Source organism: Chelonia mydas, chromosome 1 (assembly GCF_015237465.2).
Source record: "Chelonia mydas isolate rCheMyd1 chromosome 1, rCheMyd1.pri.v2, whole genome shotgun sequence".
Classification (NCBI taxonomy): domain Eukaryota; kingdom Metazoa; phylum Chordata; order Testudines; family Cheloniidae; genus Chelonia; species Chelonia mydas.
In genome coordinates this window covers 285,333,278-285,358,918 of record NC_057849.1, presented here as the reverse complement: position 1 = coordinate 285,358,918, position 25,641 = coordinate 285,333,278, and the positions used below count along the sequence as shown (strand labels likewise).

General features: G+C 41.9%; 2 protein-coding genes across 16 annotated transcripts in view; one reads left to right on the top strand and one right to left on the bottom strand.

Annotated features, from left to right (window-relative positions):
- HELB (DNA helicase B) overlaps nt 1-6,903 on the top strand; it is a 35,664-nt gene extending 28,761 nt beyond the window's left edge. For 2 of the 3 annotated variants that reach the window (XM_037887154.2, XM_037887158.2), the window contains exons 9-13: nt 90-149; nt 1,538-1,796; nt 2,958-3,092; nt 3,794-4,297; nt 5,067-6,903. In XM_037887154.2, the coding sequence (XP_037743082.1) occupies nt 90-149; nt 1,538-1,796; nt 2,958-3,092; nt 3,794-4,297; nt 5,067-5,156 (1,048 nt within the window). In that variant the 3' untranslated portion in view covers nt 5,157-6,903. Of the gene's footprint in view, nt 1-89; nt 150-1,537; nt 1,797-2,957; nt 3,669-3,793; nt 4,298-5,066 lie in introns of those variants that run through there. The other variant, XR_005223534.2, reaches the window with a different exon arrangement.
- GRIP1 (glutamate receptor interacting protein 1) overlaps nt 6,121-25,641 on the bottom strand; it is a 546,608-nt gene continuing 527,087 nt past the window's right edge. For 12 of the 13 annotated variants that reach the window (XM_043548244.1, XM_043548269.1, XM_043548251.1 and 9 more), the window contains 2 exons: nt 10,393-10,539; nt 6,121-7,957 (listed from right to left, as the gene is read on the bottom strand). In XM_043548244.1, coding sequence (XP_043404179.1) covers nt 7,724-7,957; nt 10,393-10,539 — 381 coding nt within the window. In that variant the 3' untranslated portion in view covers nt 6,121-7,723. The remainder of the gene's footprint in view (nt 7,958-10,392; nt 10,540-25,641) is intronic. The other variant, XM_043548258.1, reaches the window with a different exon arrangement.

Below are 25,641 nucleotides of genomic sequence, written 5' to 3'. Positions count from 1 at the left end.
AGTTTGAACACACTTGTTTCTAGATAAATGTCCATTATTTTTTGTACATGCCTCGTGTTGGTAACATTGTGCCTCTTTCATGTTTGTAGGCAAGATTGTGATCTAATAAATGAACTCTGTTGTCAGCACTATTCAAAACATTTAACCAGGTAAGACAATGTTTTGAGTCTAAAGGTTTATAGTGTGTATACATTGCCTTTTCTCCCTTCATCTTATTTTATGTTTTAAAATTGTTTCATGCAAGGGGCCAACATTCTAAATACACTAAATGAAAATATTTTAAACTTGAAAAATTGGTTTTTGTACAATGCGTTGTTTGGCATGTCCTCTAATTGCCACCTGAACAGCCAGCAGAAAGGTTCCATGACATTTCTGAAAGTTTGATGAAAACCCCTGGGTCTTGGCTAGTGATCCTCTCTCTCGTTAAAAGAGGTGTTAATGTCCTAAAGTCAAGTTTTTTGTGAGCTGTTGCTGAGCATTAAAGTTGACCTGCAAACAATTATTTAAAAAAAAATTGAGTTACAGCTATTTTTTGGTGCTGTGACAGGACATGCCTATCATACTCCTGCCTCTTCCACAAACGCAGACCACTCTGAGACCTTCTTATTGATAACGTTGGCATATACGTTATTTACAGTGTCTGTCCTTCCACCAATACAGATCAGTGCATTGACACCTTTGCACTGTTTTCCAGCTTTCTGGCCTCTCTCCTGACAAGGGTTGGATTGAAGTGCCTCTACTCAGAGAACTCCCATAGAAGGCTCCCCTAGCCGCCTCTCTCTCTCCTTTCCTCTTCCAGAACCTTTTTCTTGTGCTCTTTTAACCCCAGTTATCAGGCACACCTGTGACCAATGAGGTCCTCCTTGAGGAAACCTAATTGGTGCTAACAGTGATGAGAGTGCTGAAGCAAGGTCCACCAGGGTATAAATTTAGACTACAGATTGAAGGGTAGTATATAGTTTTATCTCCTGTTGGTATAAGTGAGAGAGAGGACTGAATAAATTGCTTGGGTAGATTATGATCTCTGTGTAGTAACCAAATTTCTAAGTATTGTTCGTCCAGTATCTTATTGTCCCTGCTTATCACCCAATGGGAAAATTTGCTCACCTTGAGGATGATTCCTGTTCCTGCTCATTGTCCCTCTGCCTCCCAAACCACCTATCTTCTCCCATTACTTGCCTTTCTTCTCTGTGCATTTCTCTCCCAAAGGCAAGTCCCTTCCACTCCTTTCTCTATGCAAGTTGCTAAAATGATCAGTTGCAAAATAGTCATGACTTCAGCACTAACCCTTCAGTGAGATAGGAGAGTTCTTACCTCTTGGAGCCATCACTTCAGATGGTCTTTTCATAGAGTCAGGAAGCCCATCTATGTTTACATTTAGAAGGTTATCTTCACAATTACGAAGGCTAGCAATTTTATTTTTAAATGAAAGCTTAGTGTGCATATCTGAATCGGTCATATGAGCCACACAAATACGTTGAGTGAATTGCAAATAAATATTTGTGTTTCATTTTTTTTCCCCCCTCTCCTGATTCAGAAACCATAAAAATCGAATGGTGTTCCAATGTGATGACAAAATTTGTTCCACGAGAAATGCCTATCTAAAGGACCTTCTTCCAAAAAATAACACAGCTTGCACAAGGGAAAGTGACTCTCAGAATCCTAATCAATGTGAATGCAGAGGGTGCTGTGGAAGAAAAGCCTTCCTGAGTGGACAAAAGCTACCTTGTGATCTTGGGGGCAGTGCTGAGGATGACAGACGACTGTGCAATGGAGAAATATTTTTCATAACAGATGTATGTATTCTTTTGAAAGATTAATAATTAATTGTTAGGATTTACACAAAATATCTGGCTACAGTCTTCATTGAGGCACAGTTCCTTTTAGCCCACAGTATACATTTGACATCACAACATGCTCATGTGATTCAGCATTCTTGTCACAAAAAAGAACTAGAATTGCAATAGCAGAGATTTTTGGCAGAATGTTGTGGGGAAACTTCTTCAGCACCTGGCCTGACTTGTCCAGTGCTATGAACCCCTTGCTGTTATGAGTTTCTTTCAAATGTGAGTGTCTGGTTTATTTATTTATTTTTTTTAATTGCAGTAAATATGGTATTATCTTTAGGACAAACACTTGGTTAAAAACCTGAGAACTGGCTTCTCCCTCTTGGGTTTGAGGGAAATGCTGAGGAAGGAGGGTTTATGGCTGCCGGGTAGTGGGACCAGGTAGGCCAGGGAGTCATTTCACAACAATTCAGGAGCGGGGAGGGACAAAGTTGCATCAACATCCCCATTTTCACTTTCCTGCTGAGGCCACCGTTGCTTGTGAGGGGGTTAAAGGGTGGTCCCATCCCAGAAGAGGATGAGGAGATGGTAGGCTGGTTCTGTCCTTGGGAATATGGGCATGGGGTAGTCCTCACCAATGGCCAGGGGCTTAGCTCATTCTTCACTCAGCTCCAGATGCTGTTGCGGCTTCCTATATAGCTGGTGCTGCCAACATGAGAATTAGGAACCTTGGCCTGGCGCTGCCCAGCCTGCCCCACAGTATCTACCCTGGGGTAGATACTGCAATACTGGCTGGAAAGGGGATATGAGAAGTCTGGGAAGGGGCAATTGGTCCCCCACCCATAGTAAATGAGGGCCCTGCAGGTAGGGACAGCAGTCAGAAACCAGATCTTCTGGGGACTAGTAGCTAAGAAGCAGGAGTGGAGACAAACTTGAATAAAGGACAGCAAGTTATTTCCTTACAGGGTGTTTGTTTTGAAATAGAAGTCTCAGTTGACTCCTCCCCTGTCATCAAATATGCTTTCTTTGGATTAAGCCTGTTGTGCAGTTGTTGTTGAAAGAACTGGGTCAGTTAATGATTCCATAGCTACAGCCCTTAAACTGTGTACATGTTGATCTGATTTCTGCTACAACCTAGTCATGAAGTCTCCTCACATGCTGGTTCTATAGGATGTAGAAGTCAATAGGTGTCGTTTATTGACCATCAGCAGCACGTATGGCTCCAAATTCACTGTGGTGTATGAGGCACTGAGGAGAGAGTGTCAAATAAGGCATGCATGGGCCAGAACTATTCACACATTTCAGGTAAGAACTGTAATTCAGCACAGTTATGTCAACCAGTAAAAAGCCTGACTGCAGTGTTGCTCTGTAATTTCACAGGAAGATTTGGTTTCAGGAGCACCCTTAAGACATAAAGTCCTTGAAGATAACATAGGAACAACTTTGGGGTGTGAGGGAAGGAAGTGGTGTGACACTGGCTCTTTGGTTTACCCTCCCACTGGGATTAGCTGAGTAGCTTTACAGTAAGTCTGAATGAAGGCACTGATTGATCCAATGGAAATTAACTTACTATCCAGTAATACTTAAAAAAATTAAAATGTTACACAAGTTGACTAGTCTAAATCAAATTCCATCATAGACATCCAGTATTGTGAAGTATTAGTTATTCCATTTTCTGTAGGCAAGTGGGATGTGTGAATGTAGTTGACTTGTTTTGTTGTTGAGGACATGGAAATTGAAACAAACTTGAGAGGGCACTGCCATTCCTATGAGAAACTAAAACTTTGAGAATTTAGGCAAAGAAGAGTCTCCTTCATTTACAGACTTGTTCAGAATCCTGCCTTCTAGTCCAACTTTGTCTACACACTAGTATGCACCTATGTAAGTAACTTCATGCCCTTACTTCCATAGTTAACTGATGGCACTTCTCTAGTAAGCCCTTATTTCTTGTTATTTTAAATACTTTTAATTTGTTAAGAGTTCTTAAAAATCTCTGTGTGTTTCAGGGTTCAGAGGAAAAAACAATTGTCTATGTAGTCGGGAATGCAGGCCCACAGCACTGGCAGCATGTATACACAGCTGTGACAAGAGGACGCTGCCGGGTCTATATTGTGGCTGAACCGACTCAACTCAGGAAAGCAGTTTCTACAAAGAGCTTTCCCAGAAAAACTCGCTTACAACAACGTTTAAGAGAGACCTTTGCAGAAACGAGCGACTCTCCAGAACAAATGTCATCTCACCTAAAGGGTTGTTGGCAAAGTCAAGGGCATGATGTTCAACCTGGTCCTATTTCAGTAACTGAGGATATTCCCCTCTCTTCTGTACCTGTTGAAGATGACTTCATTAAAGCAGAAGAGTCTGTAGGTCTTAATGACATACAAACTAATAATGGACAGTGGAGTACTGCTGAACTGGCCAGTGCAGGTAGTGAGACTCCAGTTAAATCAAATCGATGTAAAAGACAAGGCAGTTTTACAGATAGTTTTGAAAGTCCTTCAAAACTTACCATGGTAAGAAACCCTCTAAAGAGCATTTAAAATAAAACTTTTGCATAGAGCTGGTTGAGAATTCTTCAACTAAACATTTTGGCAGAAAATGCAGTTTCATCAAAACCAAAACTTTTTGGGGGAACATATCAGTTTAATTACTCTTTTGTTGGGAAAGTTTCCTCAGGTCTCACATATGGAATGAATGAGAGGATGAAGCTTGTCAGAGTAATTAATGGTTACTGTTTGAACTAGTTATGATCTTAGAAGTAATATTTGATAAATTGTTGTTGATCGCACTGGCTCTTTGACTTGCTCAAAATGCATTAATAATTGATGGCTATAAACAACAAAAATTGTAGGGGCTGACCTGCTGTGCAAAAACTACACTAACCAATTTATTTGAGCATAAGCTTTCGTGAGCTACAGCTCACTTCATCGGATGCATCCGATGAAGTGAGCTGTAGCTCATGAAAGCTTACGCTCAAATAAATTGGTTAGTCTCTAAGGTGCCACAAGTACTCCTTTTCTTTTTGCGAATACAGACTAACATGGCTGTTAGTCTGAAAACTAGTAGAATTTAATGTGTATAAAAGAAATGGCACAGTTTATATTAATAAAGTCTCTCCTGGGGTTTGCCACTTGTGTATTAGTTTAGAAATTATTTTCAAAAAACACCTCTGTCATCAATGAAAATCTTTTTTTGAAAATGATCCTTGTTGCACAGTAACATTTTACTATATTTTAAGTGCTATTTGCAGGCCTCATCACTCTCTCCCTGTTTGTTTGACAGGTAAATGTAGAAGACTCGCCCCTTGGGTCAACCAGACTTCAGAATCTGACTTTGAGGAGCCCAACTCCCAAGCAGCTTTTTGGACCTTAACAATCAAGTACATTAATATGACACTTAAATATGTTATACAACTCCCAATAAGGTATTGGAACAGAGAAATAAAGTCTGGAGGATCGGTCTTAATTTTTAAAATACTGTGCAAGTTTTTTTAGGAGCATCGTTTTTAATATGGACTTTTTATATTCAGAATTTAATTTGTGTTTAGCAGAAGATATGACCAACTTTTTCTTGAATGCTAAGATGTCTGTATATTTTTTTTTTCATTGTAGCTGAACAAATAGCTTTTAATAGACGCTTTGAGGTCCTAAAGATCTGTTGTTCAGAAGAAGGGAATTTCTTGGCCCATAGTATTTAAGCCTATATAAATTGTTGATGCAACACAAAGTATTATGGTTTGATAGTGGCAGTCAGTTCATACCCATGTTAAGTCTTTAGTCAAAATGCATGGTATTACTTATAATGTGTATTTTTCTTCTGTAACCATGTCCTCTACATAACTTCATGGAAGTTTGGGTGTGACAAACAGGTACTAACTAGCATGTTGCCACCATACAGGATCATGAAGTTGAGTCAGATCTTGCTCTGAACAGATTGTAATGAAAAATAGGGCTTTTAAAGTGTGGTCAAGTGCCAAATGTGAATTCCTTTTACTATCCTGGATAATTACTTCGCTTGATAGTCAAGTTTTAAATTTGCACAATTAATATATACTGAAATTTGGATGGCTTATATTTGCCTAGCACAGTGCGGTCCTGGTTCATGATTGGAACTCCTACGTTCTGGAATAATACTTTGCATATTTCATCATAGATTATTTAAAATCCCAATATTTGGCTAAAGAGGCTTGCATTTCTTGTCCTAGATACACTTGTGGTAGAAATACTTTCAAAAAACTGAAAAAAGATCCTGAAATGTGATTATCTCTGCAATAGTTTGTAAATATGCTATTTTTCCTGTTGTCTAATACATGCAAATACCATCTCGTTGTTAAGAATATTGTCTTCAAATCACTGTTTATTCCATTTTATACAGTTTTTTCCATACAAATATTTGCAAGTTTGAGTTCCCAAAATCCATACATAGACGATAAATATCATGCTATTAAAGTATTAAATTTGTACAAAAATACTTTACAGTTTAATACTTATTTGTTACAAATAAAAATACATATTTAAGTGACTCATGAACTTTTGTTTTTACATGATTTGGGGTTAAATTTCATATTGACTGATCTTCTGGCAGTGCTGAAACATGAATGAAACATTACGCTTGTGTGTGCAGGGCAGGTGAGCTTGTTCATATAAAGGAAAACAGCATGGGGGATAGTCTTCCTAAACAATTTATATTGACCCAAAACAAATCTGGTTGTAAGATAGATATGAAGACTCTACAATTAATATACAAATTCAGTATCTTTATATTCACCAAATAACAATAATTACCGATGACAACTTGAATACTGGAACAAATCAAAGCAGCTGCTGGTGAACATTAAAAGCAACTGGCAGTGTTTTATTGCTTCAAGGGGGGTGGGCAGGAAAGAATTTGTCATATATTTGTAAAATGTATTTACAATTCCAATTTCTAAAAACTTGTAAGGGTAAATATGAAAAGGCTGAAAAAGCCTTTTTTTTAATAGACTTCATAAATCTATTAGTAAGTAAAGGTTTAGATTTGTATGTCCTTGTATGAATCATTCTCATTTAAATGGATTTTACATCAGTCCTCCATTGCTACTAGTAGTTAATATAATATAAAAATTTCCACTTGACTTTTTTTAAAACCCTTTAATTTGATTTAAATAACTCGTTTAATTTTTATTCAGTAATCCTTCATCAGAAGTTTCCCACTACCTAAAACATCTCTGCTTGAAATGAATCTTACAGTTCCAAGACACATCCTGTCTAGTACTTCCATTGCATAGGGAATAACGTAACTTCTAATAAAATTGTAGCGCAGTTGGGCAGTAAACTTCACCATGCCACCCTGCAGCTTCCTACATGCATCTTTGCTAAAACACTTGAACAGCACTTAGTGTGATGGCTGCACCCCTCGTGCTGCAGCACAACCAGTAGAACAATGGTTCACAACACACGACTCGAACCGTATTGGGGCAGCATACCCCTATTTCATGATCCCCTCACTCAGGAGCCAGCTAGCTTTATTAAAAAAACCAAAATCCAGACACCTGTGGAAAAAGGCTAATCCTAGTTTTTCTGCTCAAAAACTAATGATGCGGTTAACACCGGAAGGAGCAATTCAGTCTCTTTTAAAGGTCTCCCTTCCTGCTACTTCAGGGGAAAAAAAAAAAAAAAAAAAGTAAGGCCATTAGCCGTTTTCTTTACTCAATATCATGACTTCTCTGACATCAGGCTTAGTTGGGAATGGCACTACTCAGTGGCCATCACATTAAAAACCAAACTCAGTTTTTAAAGTAATCCATGAAGTAACACAAGCCTTGAGAGGGATAGTTAGACCCTCTGTGCTTTTTAATGCCACATGACATCTGTGCCTCAAGTGTCACAGAAATCTGAAAAGGGGATTTAGCACCATATATTGTCTTTCATTTCTGAGTGTCCCACTAAAATAACTTGTTGCTATATTGTGTTTGTAGGTTCTCGTGTCTCCACACTAGCAGTATGTCCGGTTTGTTGAAGGAAGGCATTATTTTGGTCATTCCATTCCCCACCTGCTAAAGTTTGTTGATCTGAGGTCATCTTCTGAGAGGCCAGTGGGTTTCTGCTAATAACCAGTTCCAGTTTATTGCCAGATTCTGCAATAAGAGGCACAACTAGACAGCAGTCAAAATCTCTGGTACGAACATGATTTACCTGAAAGATTTAAAGTGTTGGTTTAATTTTATTACTGTTTTAGATGTAGAAAAGAAAGCAACATAACACAAGTATCTAAGAAACACAGATGTTATCTAAAATATGACTGGAATATGTTAGTGGCCCTCTACATAAAGTACACAAAACACAGTATGGTTTAAGGAGAACAGAAAACTTTTTTTCTAATCGATAATCATGTCCTAGCATTAACTGCAATATGGTAAATATTGAATAAACATGACTTATTTTTCACTTGCACTAAGTTCACTAATATAAATGTAACAGATGACTTAACATTTCAGTCCTCTTAAGCAGGTTTTCCCAAAATTGTGTGTGATGAATACATAAAATATTTATACTGAAAGTGGTCAGAGAGAAGTTTAAAAAAAATTTCCAACCCATTTTAGACTCTAGTTTCAAAAGAAATGTTTGTAGTAAGTTCTGCTTATGTGGTAGTTGATATCTAGTGAGAGCAGGGACTGCACTGATCAGATAAGTGACTGACTACTCGTTCCTAGACTACATACAGCAATATCTCAAGAACAGTGAGCACCACCAACTGAGGAGGAACATACCACAGGAAAGTTGGAAATTTCTGCTCAGTAGTGAGCATTTGTTACTCCCTGGGGGAATTCTGTGCCACTGTGCATGTGCAGAATTTATGTCCCCTTCAGATTTCTTTGCTTCCCTGGAGAAAAATGACTTTGATGGGGAAGCAAAGGGAAGCCACCAAAGTGGTCATGTGACCCTCCCCAGCAGTATGTTTCAGGTGCCCAGGGCAGCTAGCAGAGAGGTAAACCACTGTGTGGGGTAGGGGTGGGATTGGGGAAGGCCCATCAGATGGCTCCTAACCTATGATGGGCTCAGCTGCTAGTCCAGAGGTGGGCAAACTACAGCCCACGGGACTGTCCTGCCCAGCCGCTGAGCTCCGGTGGGGGAGGCTAGCCCCTCCCCCGCAGTCTGAGCACGCAGTGCTGCCAGCACTCTGGCCCACTGCTCTTGCCAGGCAGGGCAGCTAGCTCTGGCATGGAAAGGAGGGGGGGGGCGGTTAGGGATTCTGAGGGGGCGGGGGCCAGGCTGTTTGGGGGGCACAGCCTTCCCTACCCAGCCCTCCATATAGTCTTGCAACCCCAATGTGGCCCTCAGGCCAAAAAGTTTGCTCACCCCTGTGCTAGTCCCAGTTGGGCTGGGGAGGATGGGACTTCCTCTTCCCCTGCATAGCAGCTGGGGCCAGATCAGACCCATCCCCAGATTTCTCCCCCAGGTGTAGGAGGCGGTGGGGAAGAGTTTGAAGAGCTTCCTGTACCCATCACTCCTCAACTGCAGGGGGAGGGATCCCTGTACAGGGAGCTGCTCCCTCAGCTGCCCAACCCCCGGGCATACAGAACCCCTCCTGCCAAACCTCACCCCCACCCACATTCAGAGCCCTCCCAATGAGCCCCTCTCCCCCTGGACTACCCCGATGAGTCACCGAGCCCTAACCAGCTGCACCTGGATCCCCACTCCCACAGCATCTGGCCCACCACACCCAGACCACCCCCCCCCACCTCCAGCTGAGCCCCAACCACATTCACCTGGATCCCCCACCATGCAGAGTCCATTATCATTGCATTCAGAACCCCACAACAAGTCCCTGTGCATCCAGATCCCCTCCACCCCCAGATCCCCCACTGAGCTGCCCACACCTGGACCCCCCCTCCACACACACACACACACACTAAGCCCCTCCACACTCGGATCCTGCCTGCCCACACCTGGTGCACCTGACACAGAGGGGCAGGGCCTTGTGGTGTTTCTGGGGCGGCCTTGTCATTGCGCTGTGTCAGGGCTGATTAACAAGAGGTGATTCAGGATTATTATTGAAGTATACAAAAACATGGTTCATCTCACCGCTGAGTCTGTGTCCCGGGGGTGGGGGGAACTGCACAGTCATCTCCCATCTCTGTGCAGCCAGTGGCCTGTGCTCCCCAATGCCATGCTGGTGCCTCCACATTTATTTGACAAATAAAATTTGCAGAATTTTAAAATATGGTGCGCAGAATGCCCTCAGGAGTAATTTGTATACCACCTTGGTGTTTTGAAGTATCTGGCTTTATAGAAACGCTAGCTTAGATATTTTTAGAGTTTAAAATGTATTGGTACTAACTTTTCTCACCTGGATATCTGTCTGATTTCCGTTAACTACTATGATGCAGGATAACTGAGAGACACAATATTGTACCAGTAAACATATTTAAAACTCTAAAAAGTTGCACTTATTTTCTAGAGCGTGGTATAAACAGAATATGGGTAATATGGTCATTCCAAACTAGTGACAATAAAACATTATACTCTATTATACCATCACATGTACATTTTATATATAAATCCCATACTACACTTACCACATACACCTTTTACAAAGTAAACTGTATACAAAGTATGGATAGTGTTACCTGTAAAAGTCTGTCATATGGCTTCAAACCACCTAGATCCCCAGGTCCAGCTGGTCTAATGTTTTTAACATATACGCCTTTTTCCAACAAACCATCTGAGACACTGAATCCAAAGTCCTCTACGTCTGACTCCTTGTACAAAGTTACCTGTTGAAATAATTTAGAGATAACAAAAGCAAATGATTTTTCCGCATTTCTGTATTGCTGCATACTGTCACAGGTTTTTCTCTCAATGTTTATTTCATACTAGAATGATCATTTGCCTATTATTTTGCATTTCTAATTTGGAATGTCATTTGTGAAGACTTCTTTGTAAAACTGTTAGGAGGATATTAATATGTTTTTGTATACTTCAGTAATAATCCTGAATCACCTCTTGTTAATCAACTTTTTTACCCTGTCTTAGCCTTTTTCTGTTTAGTTTCTCTCATCTTATTCTCTGATTTGCCCAGATCATTAGATACATGAATTAGAATGCTTTGCTAATCGGTTTTTGTTATGTACTCAGCACCTTTAAGATGTAGTACTTGGGTGTTGGCTAAATAAATGTGTGTTGTCACTTGTTTTGATAGTTTTTAACTATCCCTCTATTATTAACTTCAAGAAATTCAGTGTGAGTGATTAATGGAAGAGACCACGATATCAGCTGAGCTTGATTTTAAGCTTCAGGCTTCCAGCTTCTGGTCTGAGCGTTGTTAACAAAGAGTTTGTTTTTAGGGGTCCTGATAGGAAAGTCTGGTGTCAAGCAATAGAATGAACTGAACAACATTGCATTAGCATTCAGCTTTATATTGATTCTTCTGTAGCTTCCACGGCAATAACTCCTATTGGCAGGTTAATAGTATCATTGGCAAGTTCCATCCCAGCATGTTTGGCCAGATGCTAGTCTCAGTTGTATAAGGCCTAATATCAGGGACAAAAGAGTGCTATAGGAGCTAAAATGGGATCTTTATCAAGGTACAGCTGAGATTGCCCCAGTCAGAAAGGCCACGGGATAGTCAGTGATGGGAGAGTATCCAAAATGTAAGAACAAAAGCTTGTAGAATTAAGTATTTTGGGGGAAAGGAAAAAATTGAAGGTTTCTCTGGAGTCCTGAAGAGGGCCCATTTTACCCTGCATTGTGGTCATCATTCTTCTGATTGAGGCAGACCCAATGTGACTTCCTGTAGGGTATATCTTGCTGTGCAGAAAGGTTGTGTTTTTTCAATCATGATATCTCAGTTTAGCTATCTTAATATGATTGAAAAGCCCCACTGAGATGCACAATAACACATGAAACCATGTTACCTACCCATGTTGCAGCCTAGGCTCTTCTCTTGAGTTCTTCGTTGAGTGCTTGCACATGTCCATTCTAATGTAGGGGTGTGTGCGCCTCAAGCACAGGTGCCAGAATTTTTTCCCATCGTGGTATCCGTTGAGTCAGCTCCAGCACCCTCTGGTGCTGCACGTTCATAGCACTGGTATAAAGGGCCCTGCCAATCCCGCGCCCCCTCAGTTCCTTCTTACCACCCATGACGATTGCTGGAACTACTCTCATTTCTCAGACAAACTTCCCAGTAGCTTTCTCCGTTATTTCTCTTCTTTCCAGTGTATATAGTTGTTATAGTAGTGATAGTTTTTTGTAGTTGTTGGAAGCCTTTGCGCTTAGTTAGCGAGGTTCATCCGCTCCCTGGTGCCAGAGCATGCCTCAGTCACCGGGCTTAAAGTCCTGCACTTCCTGTGGCAAGTTGATGCCATTGAGCGACTTGCAATCAAGTTGTCTCAAGTGCTTGGGGGAATCTCTTTGAAAAGACTGCTGCCAGAGCTGCAAGGACTTCAAACCTCGCACCAAGAGGCCCGGGAAGTGAGACTGAATGTCCTTCTCATGGAGGCAGCTTTAAGACCTGCTTCTGAGCTATGCTCACACTCTGCACCAAGCATCTCAGTTTCAAGGCGGAGCACTCCCCCTACTAGTTATGAGTCCCCATCCCTGGTGCCCACTCAACGAGGCTACCATGGACCCAGTGAAGGCGCTGTGGCAGACCCCCACTTCCTGCTCTCCCACGGCAAAGCCTATGGAGTGGAAGTACTTCGTAGCAACCAAGGGTTACAAGTTTCTATACTCGCATCCTCCCCCAGGATCCCTGGTGGTAGCGACCGCCAGAGAGAGAGATTGCCAGGGACAACTGGATGCAACACGTAAGGCAAAGGAACTTAAAAAGTTGGACCTGTTCAGCCAGAAGGCCTACTCCACAGGAGGACTACAGCTTTGCATAGCAAGCAAGCAGGTTCTGCTGCGCCACTGACTTCAATATGTGGGAGGCTATATAAAAGTTCGAGTTCTCCCTGACCGAGGAGGGGAAAACAGTGGCAAGAGCCGCCTTACAGGCAGCTTCTGGATGCAGCTGATTCTGCAGCCAGATCTATGGCCACAGCAGTGACCGTGCACAGAAGCTCATGGTTGCCATTGTCAGGTTTTCCCCAAGAGGTACAACAAACCCTCCAAGATCTCCCTTTTGAAGGGTCCATGCTCTTTTGGGAGCAAACCAATGCTAGGCTCCATGGGTTTAAGGACTTTGTGACCTTGAAATCCCAGGGGCTATATACTTCAGCAGTATCCAGGAAGAATTACAGGCCCCAACAGATTGTCTGTTACTTTGCCCAGCCAGCCAGGACCAGCAGAGGCAGAAAAGCAGGCATAGACCTCCTTCGCCGGCCCCAGCAGGGCCGATGCACATCGCCTCCAGACTCTCAGCTCGAAACACTCATTTTGATTAGATGCTTGAGGTCGACATCTCAATCCTCACAATATCAAATCCATTTACTCAGTTTTCAAACCACCTGTCCCACTTCTTCAGTGTCTGCACCCACATTACTTCAGACTGTTGGGTTCTTAGCTCAATAGAAGTGGGATATACCTTCCAGTTTTTGTCTACCCTGCCTTACCCTCTTCCCCCCAGACCCTTTTCACGAGCAAATGAAAGGAGGTCCACTCCTTCCTTCAGGTGGGAGCCATAGAAGAGATTCCACATCACTATTCCCATTACTTCCTAATCCCGAAACCCAAGAATGTTCTCAGATGTATTCTAGATCTGTGTGGTTTCAACCACTATCTCAAGAACTTAAAGTTGCACACGGTCTCCCTAGCTTCCATCATTCCCTCCTAGATCTGGAGGATTGGAATGCTGACCTCAATTTAAAGGATGCATACTTCCACATATCAATTTTCCAAGGCCAGAGAAGGTTCCTAAGATTCGTCGTGAACCAGGTACGTTACCAGTTTGCAGTGCTCCCATTTGGCCTGTTGGCTACCTCACAGGTTTTCACCAAATGTATAGCCGTAGTTTCAGCTTTTCTCAGGAAACAGGAAGTGTATATCTTCCAGTACCTCAACGACTGGCTAGTCAAAGGCAGTCCAGAGCTTAGGTGGAATCCAACATCCACCTCATCCAATTGACCTTCTTGGCTCTAGGCCTACTGATATACACACAGAAATCCACCCTTATCTCAGTGCAGAGGACAGAGTTCATAGGTGTGGATTTCGACTCCATCCAGGCTTCTGGAAGACCAGTTTTGGGCAATTCTGTCTTGATAAGATCCCTCCACACTCATCCAATCACAACAGCTCGAAAATGTCCGAGTCTTCTGGGTCACATGGCATCATGCACTTACACAGTTTAACACGTGAGACTGCGTCTCAGACCTCTCCAAGCCTGGCTGGACACAGTATGTTTACCTTTGTGGCATCATCTGGACTGGTGTTCACCATCCCTGCTCAAGTCCCCAGTTCACTGACTTGGTGGCTGAACCACCGTGTGGTCTGTGTGATAATGCCCTTTTTGTGGCCCCCAACCATCGATGTCTCTAGTCTCTGACGTGTCAGCGCTGGGCTGGAGAGCCCAATTAGGGTCCTTCAGGACTCAGCTCCTCTGGGGACCATAGACCTTATCTCTTGATATCAATGTCAGAGAGCTCAGGGCAGTCCATCCTCTTAGACTGCTCCTGCTGCCGCTACACTCGGACCTGATCTCCCACGATCACAGTTGGTACTCCACCTGAACCTCCGCTCTCTTCATTTGACAGCCTGTAAGCTCCATAGCTGAATCCTGAGGAGCAACTTTGCTCGGAGCAAGTCTGTAGAGTCCTGCTAGGCAGTAGAAAACCACTTACCTTGCAAAATGGGAGTGATTCTCCATCTTGTCCTCCCAGTGCGGAGTTCTGCCCAGGCAATCCTCATTGCAATTCATATTGGAGTATCTTTTGCTTCTGAAATAACAGGGTTTGGTTGTGTCTTCAGTCACCTAGCAGCCATTTCAGCATTCCATCCCTGGGTTGACAACCAGTCTGTCTTTTTGCACAAGATGGTTATCCATTTTCTTAAAGGCCTGGAGAGATTAGACCACCAGGTAAGCAAGTCGATTCCTCTCTGGAACCTAAATCTCATCTTGTGAAAGCTTACTGGTCCGCTGTTCGAGCCGCTGGCAATATGCTCATTAGTGCAGCTCTCCTGGAAAGCAGCCGCCTTAGTGGCCATCACCTGGGCCAGAAGGGTTTTGGAGATCTGTGCCCTCACATTGGAACCCCTGTAAATGATCTTCTTCAAGGATACGGTGCAGTCAAGCAATCTTTCTACCAGCTGCAAGTGAACAGAGAGGAACCGCACCTACGCTCCGTGGATGTTAGATGTGTCCTGGCATTCTGCATACAAAGAACCAAACTGTTTTGCAGATCAACCCATTTCCTTCCCATCTCCACCCAGAGGATTTCACCCTGGATTACATCATGCATGTTACAAGCTGGCCGGTGTTCCGCCTCCAGCTAACCTGACTGCTCATTTCACAAGATCGCAAGCCTCCTTGGCCGCCTTCCTAGCTCAAGTCCTTATTCAGTACATCTACAGGGCAGTAACCTGGTCTTCGGTGCACAGATTCTCGATGCACTATGCCATCACATAGCAGGCCAGAAACAATGCCAATTTCAGCCACACAGTCTTGCAGTCAGCTTCTTCTTGAATTCCAAACCCACCTCCCATATAACTGCTTGGGAGTAGACTACATTGGAATGGACATACGCAAGCACTCGAAGAAGAAAAACTGTTACTAACCTTTCTGTAACTGTTGTTCTTTTAGATGTGTTGCACAGACCCGCCCTCTGTCCCCTCTTATTGGAGTCAGACAATAAGAAACTGAGGGGGGTGCAGGATCGGCAGGGCTCTTTATACTGGAGCTACGAGTGCGCAGTACTAGAGGGCTCTGGAGCCAACACGACAGATACTACTAAGGGTAAAAATTCTAGTAACTGTGCTCGGGGCATGCACACCTACATTGGAATGGACATGTGCAATCCATCTAGAAGAACAACAGTTACAGAAGGTTAGTAACTTTTTTTTTATGCTGCATCTTAATGGGTCCTTTTAAATGGTCCTCAGCTAACTCAACTGAGATATCATGATTGAAAAAAACCACACATTCTTTTTGCCCATCAAGCCACAGGCTTAGAGACCATCTCCTCCCTTCCCTCACTCTCCTGCAGGGAAGTACACTACTACAGGACCAGCACAAAATCTCAACTAAAGCCTAAAATATTTTTCTTTTGCAGTGAAGTATACCCTTTTGCCCTTCATCATTGTGTAAGATGTGATCTTAAATCTTCCAGATAAAGGTACAGTAGGAAGTATAGTACTAAATACTACAAATAATTCTGTTCCTCCACTCGTACCATTACTTATCACACCTCAGATTTCACAGACAGCAGGAGTGGTGGAAAGGCATTTCAGGTATTGCTAAATGTATAGTCTGATTAAGAATAAAACAGATTTAGTATGTACTGACAACTTGATATATAAGGAAGAGTCCCGAAAACTCCTCCAGAAATCTGTTATTGACAGACTTTTGGTTGTTATATGGCAGTTATGTCTGATTGTTTTGATCTCAAGTATATTTCCAGCTGTTATTAGCACTAAGCCATTCTAGCAAGGCTAGAAAATAAAGGAAGAAAATATTTTTCAGACAGATTTTTTTGTGTACATTTTCTGGTAAGAAGAAAATAATTAGTGCTGGACCAAGACATGTTCTCTTTAAATGAGCTCCCTTCTCTCCACTCCACATGAAACATTACTATCCCTTTGTAGTGAACTGCTCATCTGAGAAATCTTCACACAAATTCAATGTAAAAAAAATGCATTGCAGGGTCCCACACCAGTTGAAACTCAAAAATGCCTTATAGCATTCCAGAAAAGATGGTACAGTCTTTGAAGGCAGCTCTTTTCCTTTCAGGAGCTAAAGTGGAACCAAATCCCTCCTTTGATTAGCAAGTGAGAATTAGCACAGAGAACACACACACATTCTGTTCTATAGGTCTGTAGGAATTTCCATACTGGATCAGAGCAGGGTTCTTCTAGTCCAGTATCCTGCCTCTGACAGTGGGCAGCACCAGATGCTTCAGAGGAATGTGCTAGAAACCTCACTGTGTAACATTCCGCCCATATGGATAGCTCCTTCCCAACTCTGCATGAGAATTTATATCCCTTATGATTTTTTTATCCTACCTAACTGTTGGCGCTCTCCATAGCCTATGTTCCTCAATATGCTAACAGGACACCCCTACTATATCAAAATAGCCAAAGAACAGGAAATCTTAACTTCCTTGTAACAGAAACTGACTGTTTTTGGGTATGTTTAGGTCCGTAGAAGAACCAATTTCAGGTGGTGATTTGATTGCTTATAGCTAAATGAACTAACTGCTGAGCAAAAAAACCCAACACATTCCACACAGTGATATAAGGTGTGGCAACTAACAGTGTAAAGGTGCTGCTCCCTGTACTATATTTGTAATTGGGGATTGAATAGTGAGGGTTTTTTAATCTATTATGTCTGTTGGTGTTGCTATTTTAGGCCCCTATTCAGGAAAACATTGAAGCAGGTACTTAAGTCTGGTTAACCTTAATGGGACATAAAAACATACCTAAAATTAAGGCAGTGCACTGAATTGGTTCCATAATTTTGAATTTCATAGATTTTTTTTTTTAAGGCCAGAAGAGGGACTATTAGATCTTCTAGTCTGATCAGTATAACGTGGGTCATAGAATTCCATGCAACTACCCTCTACTGAGCCCAATAACTTGCTTGACTAAAGCACCCCTTTGTGAAAGTCTTGATTTGAAAGCTTCAAGAGATGGAGAATGCACCACTTCCCTTGGTAGTTTTGTTTCAATGATTAATCATCCTCCTGGTTAAAAAATTGTTCCTTTTTTCTAATTTAATTTTTTTCTGGCTTTAATTTCCAGACATTGGTTCTTAGTATGCCGTTCTGTAGTTGAGGAACTCCCAAAATTCTGTGATGGCATTTTTTTGGCTCTTGCATCATGCTATCACAGAAATACCAAGGTCAAGACTGCAGTGGCAACATTAGCAAAAGACATGCATGCATCCGATGAAGTGAGCTGTAGCTCACGAAAGCTTTTGCTCAAATAAATTTGTTAGTCTCTAAGGTGTCACAAGTACTCCTTTTTCTTTTTGCTAATACCATCGGAATGGATTTTCTTTTTCAAGGATACATCCAACAGAAGGGATTTTGAAGCTTCCTTGGCTACTCTCTGGGCGCCCCCAGCGGTGACCTGCTTTGCAAGAGCCACAGTGACCTGGCTGGATGACCTAACGGCCCTAGACAAGAACTATCCTGACCTCGGGGAACTGGATCAGACAGCAAAAACAGAGATGGCAGCACCATCTCTTAAGAGCTCACTATGACAACAGGCTGTGCTCTGGCCTGATTTGAATCAGGAGACCATGTTTTTAGGATCTGGTATTGGAACCTCCACTGCATCCTCCAGTGAGAGAGGCCATCCTTCACCAACATCCCATCCTCCATTCAGACACTGGCAGTCTCTAGCTGGCAGCTTGGCTGTTGAGAGGGAAGCGCTAATTTCCCTTGGATTATCCTCCAAAGTGATTCTGCTGACCTCCAGAAGAACTTTAATGCTAAAGGCCTATTCTTCCATCTGGTAACAGTACAGTTAATATCAAGAAAACAACAGAAACCCCAAGGACACTGGTATCACAGCTATGCAGGACAGTATAGAAAAGGGACTTCAGCCCAGCACTATATATAAGGTGTCCACCATAAGTGTTTTGCATACAGGGTCCTTGGTCTGTTTAGCTGACAATCCTTAAGTTTGAAGATTTCTTAGAGTGGTCAGAGCAGCTAGATTTCCAGTCAGAACAACCTTTCCTAAGTGGGGCCTGCCACTTGTGCTAAAAGCCCTAACTTCCCACCCTTTGCTGCAGTGACAACACTCACCTCATTCTACCTGTCTATCAAAACCTGCTGTTTGGTCACTCTCATGTCTACTAGCTGAGTCTTGGAGTCAGCAGTTCTATCTATCCAGGATCCGTGGTGTTTTTCAATGACAAGATGGTTCTAAGGGTGCTAGGACCTCTTACCAAAAGTGAATTGATCTTTCCATGCTTCATCAGGAACAGTGCTTTCATCATTCTGTCCAAATCCACAGCACCCTACTGAAAAGCTGTGGGATAATCTGGACATAGGCAGAGCACTAAAGATATACCTCAAGCACACTGAACTGACAAAGCTGATCTGTCATCTTATTTGTGTTCTTTGCCTCAAAGGGCCAAGGTCTTCCCACTATCCCTGGCAGATAGATTAAATTATGCATTCTGGAGGCATACAAGGCATCAGCCCAACCTAGTCCTGAAGAAAGCAGAGCATGCTCTACAAGATCTCTAGGAAGATAAAGTACAAGATTTTTCTGCACATGGAGGAAGTCTGTAGGGCAGCAATATGGTTGCCCATCAACATATTTATTAAATATTACAAGGTGGACTTTCTGTCCTCTGCAGAGGCCTTCTTTGAAAGGAAAGTAGTGCATGTGGGGACCAAAGAAAATGCAACAACAACAACAAAATACCCAAACCTGTGCCATTCAGGGATTTACTTCAGAAGGGAGATTTCTCTATTTCAGTCTGTTTCTTTATCTGTCCCTGTTTAATGTTTGCTGCTTGCAACTTCCCCTATGAAGGTTAAAGGATTGGAAAACATGCCTTATAGTGATAGAAGCCACTGCTTAAGCTGACGCTTCATCTGTTTGTTTTATCAAAGAGAAGGTTAAGGGGTGACTTGATCCCAGTCTGTAAGTACGTACATGTGCAACAGAAATTTGATAATAAAAAGCTCTTCAATCTTGCCAATAGAGGTATAACATGACCAATGACTAGAAGGTGAAGCTAGACAAATTCAGACTAGAAATAAGGTGCATATTTTTAACAATGAGGGTGGTTAATCACTGGAGCAATTTACCAAGAGTTGTGGTGAATTCTCCATCCCTGGACACTTAAATCAAGATTGGATTGATTTTTTTTTTAAAGAGATGCTTCAACTCAAACACAGGTCTTGGACTTGAAGCAGGCATTAATACTGGGAAGTTCTATGGGTCTGGGGTATCCAGAGGCTTGGCAGGATTCAGTTTAAATCAACAGATGTTGGTAAATGTCAATTTCAGCTGACATTGAAATTGATGGGGGTGGGGAATGCATGGGTAATAGTCTGCATGAGAGCAGCCTCCCACTCCCACCCCATGCACCTGTAGACATCAGGTGTCACTGATCCTACAGCAGCACTGGAAGCCCTCTGCAGCCCTGCTGTCACAGCCCCACTCATTCACCACCTGAGAGTGCCAGTTCTCTGCTCTGCCTTGCCAGGCCTGCACCCTTCCCCACAACTTGCACCTGCTGGGATGAGGTGTCACCGGCCCTGCAGAGAGCCTTCTACAGCCCCACTCTCACGACCCCACTTGCTTGTTCACCAGCCAAGAGTGAGGGGCCAGCCCCAGGCAGGAGCTGTTTAGCAGCGGGGTGGCCTTCCCCCTGGTGGGAGGATCCTCCTCCTCCTTGCAGTCCTGGCTAGGGGTCTCTACTCATTCAGGCCAAGACAACAGCCTCTTTTGCACCTAGTTGTCTTGGGCCCCCTCAGCTATGCAGTTTGCATGCCATTTAGTCTATCGCACATAATTTACAGTTTGTTATTAAGATTACTGTTACTAATCATATTTAAAGATTTTGTGCATTGCTTTTGGAATGACTCTTCTGGAGGGAAGCCGGAGAAGGGGGGGCATAGCCAGCATGGGCTGTGGTGCTATGCTGCACTGCCTCTGAAACTGTGGAGGGGTGGTGAGTAGCCCAACAGTGTTGCTGGAGATGCTGGGCTGCAGAAAGAAAATTATTGGGTAAAAAATTCCTCATTTTCCACTAGGTTAAAGAGCCCTTTAGTAGCTGACGTTTTCTTCCTATGCAGGTTCTTTTACACCACAATCAAACTTTAGCTGGCTATAAGGATTCATTCTCATGTACAACAAGTTGCTTTGAGACTTTGGCAGGGATTCTGCTGCTATGAGATGTATTCTTTCACACAGCAGGCTCTTGCTGATTCCGTCTAACTTCTCTAGAGACCTCAGGATCTACTGAATATAAAGCATTTGCTTTTTTGCACTGAAGGCTGTTCTTTGTTGTGTCAATATATTTATATTCTTAACTCTTAATAGAAGTTTAAAAAATAGAGGAAAGAGAATGAGTTTCTCTAAAGAACAAAGTGGCAATATTATTACTATGGACTTGGTGGCCACTAAGTTGTTGAAAGGCAATATTCTGCAGGTAGCTTTCTTTTACGTTGTTCGGGTTATAGGATTTTTTTTCCACCCTGAGATATAATTGGGAATATCTGAAAAATTCCTAGAAAAGATCTGCTGTTGGAAATCTTTTGCTTTGTATTTAAGATTCATTGTGGGCATAACCTTTTTCACCCAGGCAGCTCAGTTGTAGCTTGCTTACTTGTCACTAAACTGGCTTATCTGAAAGGTGCACTATTGTAGATAATAAATATATCACCTAAGCTATTTTGTATTGTTTAAGGGAGTAATTTTGATCACAACTGTTTTGAAGTTTTGGCCTTGGCTGAAGATTCATTAGACTTTTAAAATTGCATCAGTAGATCAGGAAAACATAAAATCTGAGATGGAAACTTAGGAAATATATAGGAAATTAAATGTTCATAAGTTTCGACTTAAAATTTGTGAAGTCATGAGTCTTTAAAGCAGCATCTGTTTCTATTTTCCCCTCCCCCACCCCAGCCCCCTAAGCTCTGGGAAAATGTCTGGATGTTAATTTTTTACATTTAGAGCAGACTGAGTCAGCCATTCAAATTTCTCAACTTGCTTGTAATTTTAGGCAGATGACTATTGAGAAAGTTGAAAAATTATCTGATTGTTAAATTCTTTTGCTGTCAAAGGGACTAGAATAGAGTTGTGTGAAACTTTTTTTTAAAAAGAGTCCCTTGTGCTATATAGAAAAAAGAATCCATATACTTATAATTAATCCCTTGATTGACTAGATACTTGGGTGCTGATGTAGCAATACATTATCCAGCTTAATTAAGAGTTGTTAATTACCATCTAAATTTTTTTTAAAAGAGCTGGAATGACAGTGTTTAGATTCTGATGTGGTTTTCTCATTTAATTTTAATCAATTGCTTAAGAGAACCTCATTGCATGAAAACAATAATACAATGTAATTGTGTATAATTGGTAATGAGCTTTACATTAAGATTTATTTTATGTCCTTGATCTTTTTTACACACTCACAAGCTGAGGATAGAGTGGTTCTTGTGACCTTATTCAGAACCTTACAGGGTAAGGGTCTGACTCAGCTGGCCCCTAGGCACTATCGCTATATATGTGTTAAATAATAGTTCTTCTTAACCTGCTGTTTTCTTTTTCCTGCCTTAACAGTGACAAGACCACATATGCATGGCTAAGCAATATAATTAAAACAAATGTCTGTCAACTTACTACAAAGTCTGCAGTGTTAAGCAAGTCAGTCATTCATTTTTATATGTGGTTAGATAACACACTCATAAAGCTGTATCTCTATTCAGACCCATTTAGGGTTCCAGTCTGAATAGTTTTAGCCACTTCACTTCCTGGACCTCCTCCATCTGCATCATAACTGGATTAGATTTTGCTTGCATGTGTGTTATAGCAGCGGGCTTTTTCATCAGTACAGTACTACGTTCTTATTCTTTTACAAGTGAAAGTGAATTGACTAAGAGTCCAGTTCTATTAGCATCATTACCATCACAATCTGACAAACCCAATGCATGAGACCTCTATCTGCTAATCCTGTTTTGCATTGAAGTTAAGGTGTGAGCACTGATCTACAAGGCATATATGCCCTGATTCAGCAAGGTACGTAGAATGTGAGTAGTCCCATTAAACACAAGAATATTTGCATTGAGTTTAAGTTAAGCACATGCTAGGCACCTTGATGGATCAGAGACTTAATGGGATGTGTCTAAGCTCCCTCACAGACTGCCTATCCAATCATAGAATCATAGAATAGAATATCAGGGGTGGAAGGGACCTCAGGAGGTCATCTAGTCCAACCCCCTGCTCAAAGCAGGACCAATCCCCAATTTTTGCCCCAGATCCCAAATGGCCCCCTCAAGGATTGAACTCACAACCCTGGGTTTAGCAGGCCAATGCTCAAACCACTGAGCTATCCCTCCCTACCTCCAATCACAATTGTCCAAAACAGATATGGTTCCACAGGTGTATGCAGCTGGCCCAGACTCAGGCTCTTGCCTGCAGTGGGTAGAGCATTTTCAGTGGTAAAATCCTCACTGTAGAATACTGAAAGGCTTTTCTCTGCCATAGCTTGTTCAGATCCCAATATAAGAACCACCTTTTTACCTTCCCCCAGTAACATCATCAACTCACAATTAGAGTGGGTGAAAGCTAAAGAGAAAACAAACACATGTATATATTGGGGGTGGTATGAAAATATTGCCAGTTAGGGAACACTCAGTGCCATCTTTAATTATTGCCTTTTGCTTAGATAGCATTGGGGTGGAAAAGCTCAATATGGCTCATTCCTCCAGATCCTGATTCTTCTGTCTTCTATGAATGGAGAAATGTCTATAATGAGTTTGATCTCCTGCTCTGTTCCTAGCTTACTTGGCATGCTAACTTCTGGATCAGTTTCAGTTCTTTTTTGTCAAAGGAAATGAACCATCAGGGAGACTCTGAACCTTATTTACTTTGACTTGAAAAACTCCAACTATAGCCTTATGCAAATACAGAAGGCACAGATGGTGGTTCTATTTTCTGTTTCAACATTCTTCTATTGAACACTTAATAAGTACAGCTTACTTCAGGGCTGATTTGTACTTTCCCTCCCTCCCTCCCCTTTAATGGGGGGAAAAAAGTAGAGCAATACTTTTCCCATCAAAACAAAAGCAACAATGTTGTGACTATAACAAAGGTGTTTTTTTCTAGTAATGTCTTGTTTTATTGCTCTGCTGCATAGCAAAGCCAATAAATATCATCAGTGAAAACCACTGGTTCTGTGTGGAGAATCATTCCTATAATTCTTCTATTTACCCTCAGCATGGTTTGATTAATATATATGGGTAGGAATAGTGAATTTAAGTATGTTACCTAGCACCCAATATTCTGTATGTGTCTTATGACCGCATTTTTCAAGCCCAAAAGAGAAAAATCTCTCCCTGGGGAATTTTCATCTTCCGTTGCAATCCAGAACTTTGAGATAAAATATCTCAGATTTTAAAATAACCACTTGGCTGCCCTTTTCCTTTTGTTACCTCACGGCACTTTACAGTAGGTTCTTGGGCCAAAGGATTTTACCATTAAAAATATAAATGGCCTCCCCCTTTTTTAAACTGGCTAGTAGTGCCACAAACTTCTGAAACACAGCAAGTGTTTCCTACAAAAACACCTGTTGCTACATGTCAAACATCTTTATGCCAGATGCTATTTTGTTCTGGAATCCAACACTTTTGGCGATTGTGCTACATTCCAACCCTTTGGTGTTCCTTTCCTCACTTCCTTTAAAAGCTGAGAATGTTTCTAGTATATTTTTCTCTCAATAGTATAAATAAAAAGTGATCAGTACCTAGGATCACTGAACTAATGGGTACAATCAGGGCAGAAAGCGAAATCAGCAGGTTCATTGCTACGTAAGATGAAATACATGGAACCAGATTAAGAGAACTGAGAAAATTAATGATTTACAAAAACAAGTGTGACAAAATAAAAAAGGATAGCACGTGATGTGAAGACTAAGGCTTTCGCTGGGTCCCCATTGCCTTGGGTGGACTACATTGCAGGATTCAGTCCTTGGAAGTTTTTACAAAAATACAAGATAAACATTTTAGGAGGGGAATTGACTTGTAAATTTTGAGAGGGGATGGGATGAGAAAATCTTGAGAGAATAGGTAGCTAGTACTAGGAAACTCAACAACTTAATTTCTGTGCAGAGTAGAAAAACATTCAGTTATTCTATCTCCTTTCAGAGAATGTAAGCGTTACAGCAATAAAAAAATAGCAGCTGAAGAGAGAGAAGGATGAAGGACAGGGACTTAGAGGTAGCAAATGGAATCGAACACCCAATAGCAGAAATCTGACTCAGCAGCATGATAAAACAAATTTGTCATTGAAAAGGAGGAAAGGCAGGTTTTTATTCCCTACAGAAGAAAACAGCCTTTTTGCTTGATGGGAAAAGACCTTAAGGATCCCTTCAATGTAGCTTTATTCTCTGTCTCACATTAACTGGACAGCTGTAAAAAGTACAGTCTTCAAGAATTTTGAAGTCCACCAATCATTTCACATCAAACTGAGAATCAAATGATTTCTGGAATGAGCATGTAACTGATCCCATTGATTGAATACGGTGGCAATTAACTCCTCTTCCAAATAACAGATCCACTCGCAGCCGCTATCTGGGAACATTTAATTTGGTACATGCTAGGGCTGTGAGAGACATGAAGGTTCAGTACAGGAATAGAAACCTGCATGACTGTGTGCAGAGATTAGACGCAAATCAACATGTGCAAATTCTCTATCAGGTTTGAGACTGATGGCTTTTAACCTCTCATGAGGAATTCCTCCATAAACTGGCTCCTTCAGTCAAGGGGAGACCCCCTCCCTCCTTACCTTAGATGTCTCCGAGGGAAGGAAACATCCCAAAGCTTGAGGGGGAATACAGGAGAGTCACTGGATTCCCACCAAAGTTTCACAAACTTCTGGAAACACTGGTTGCAGTTCGTAGACACATCATACTTTAGGTTCAGTAGAGCAGACTTGAAGTTTATGATGAGTATTTTGCACAGTTTTACCGAAGACTGCCTTCAGCTGCACAGTCACCTTTCTGCCACAGGGCATGTCTATGAATACCTGTCCCCAGG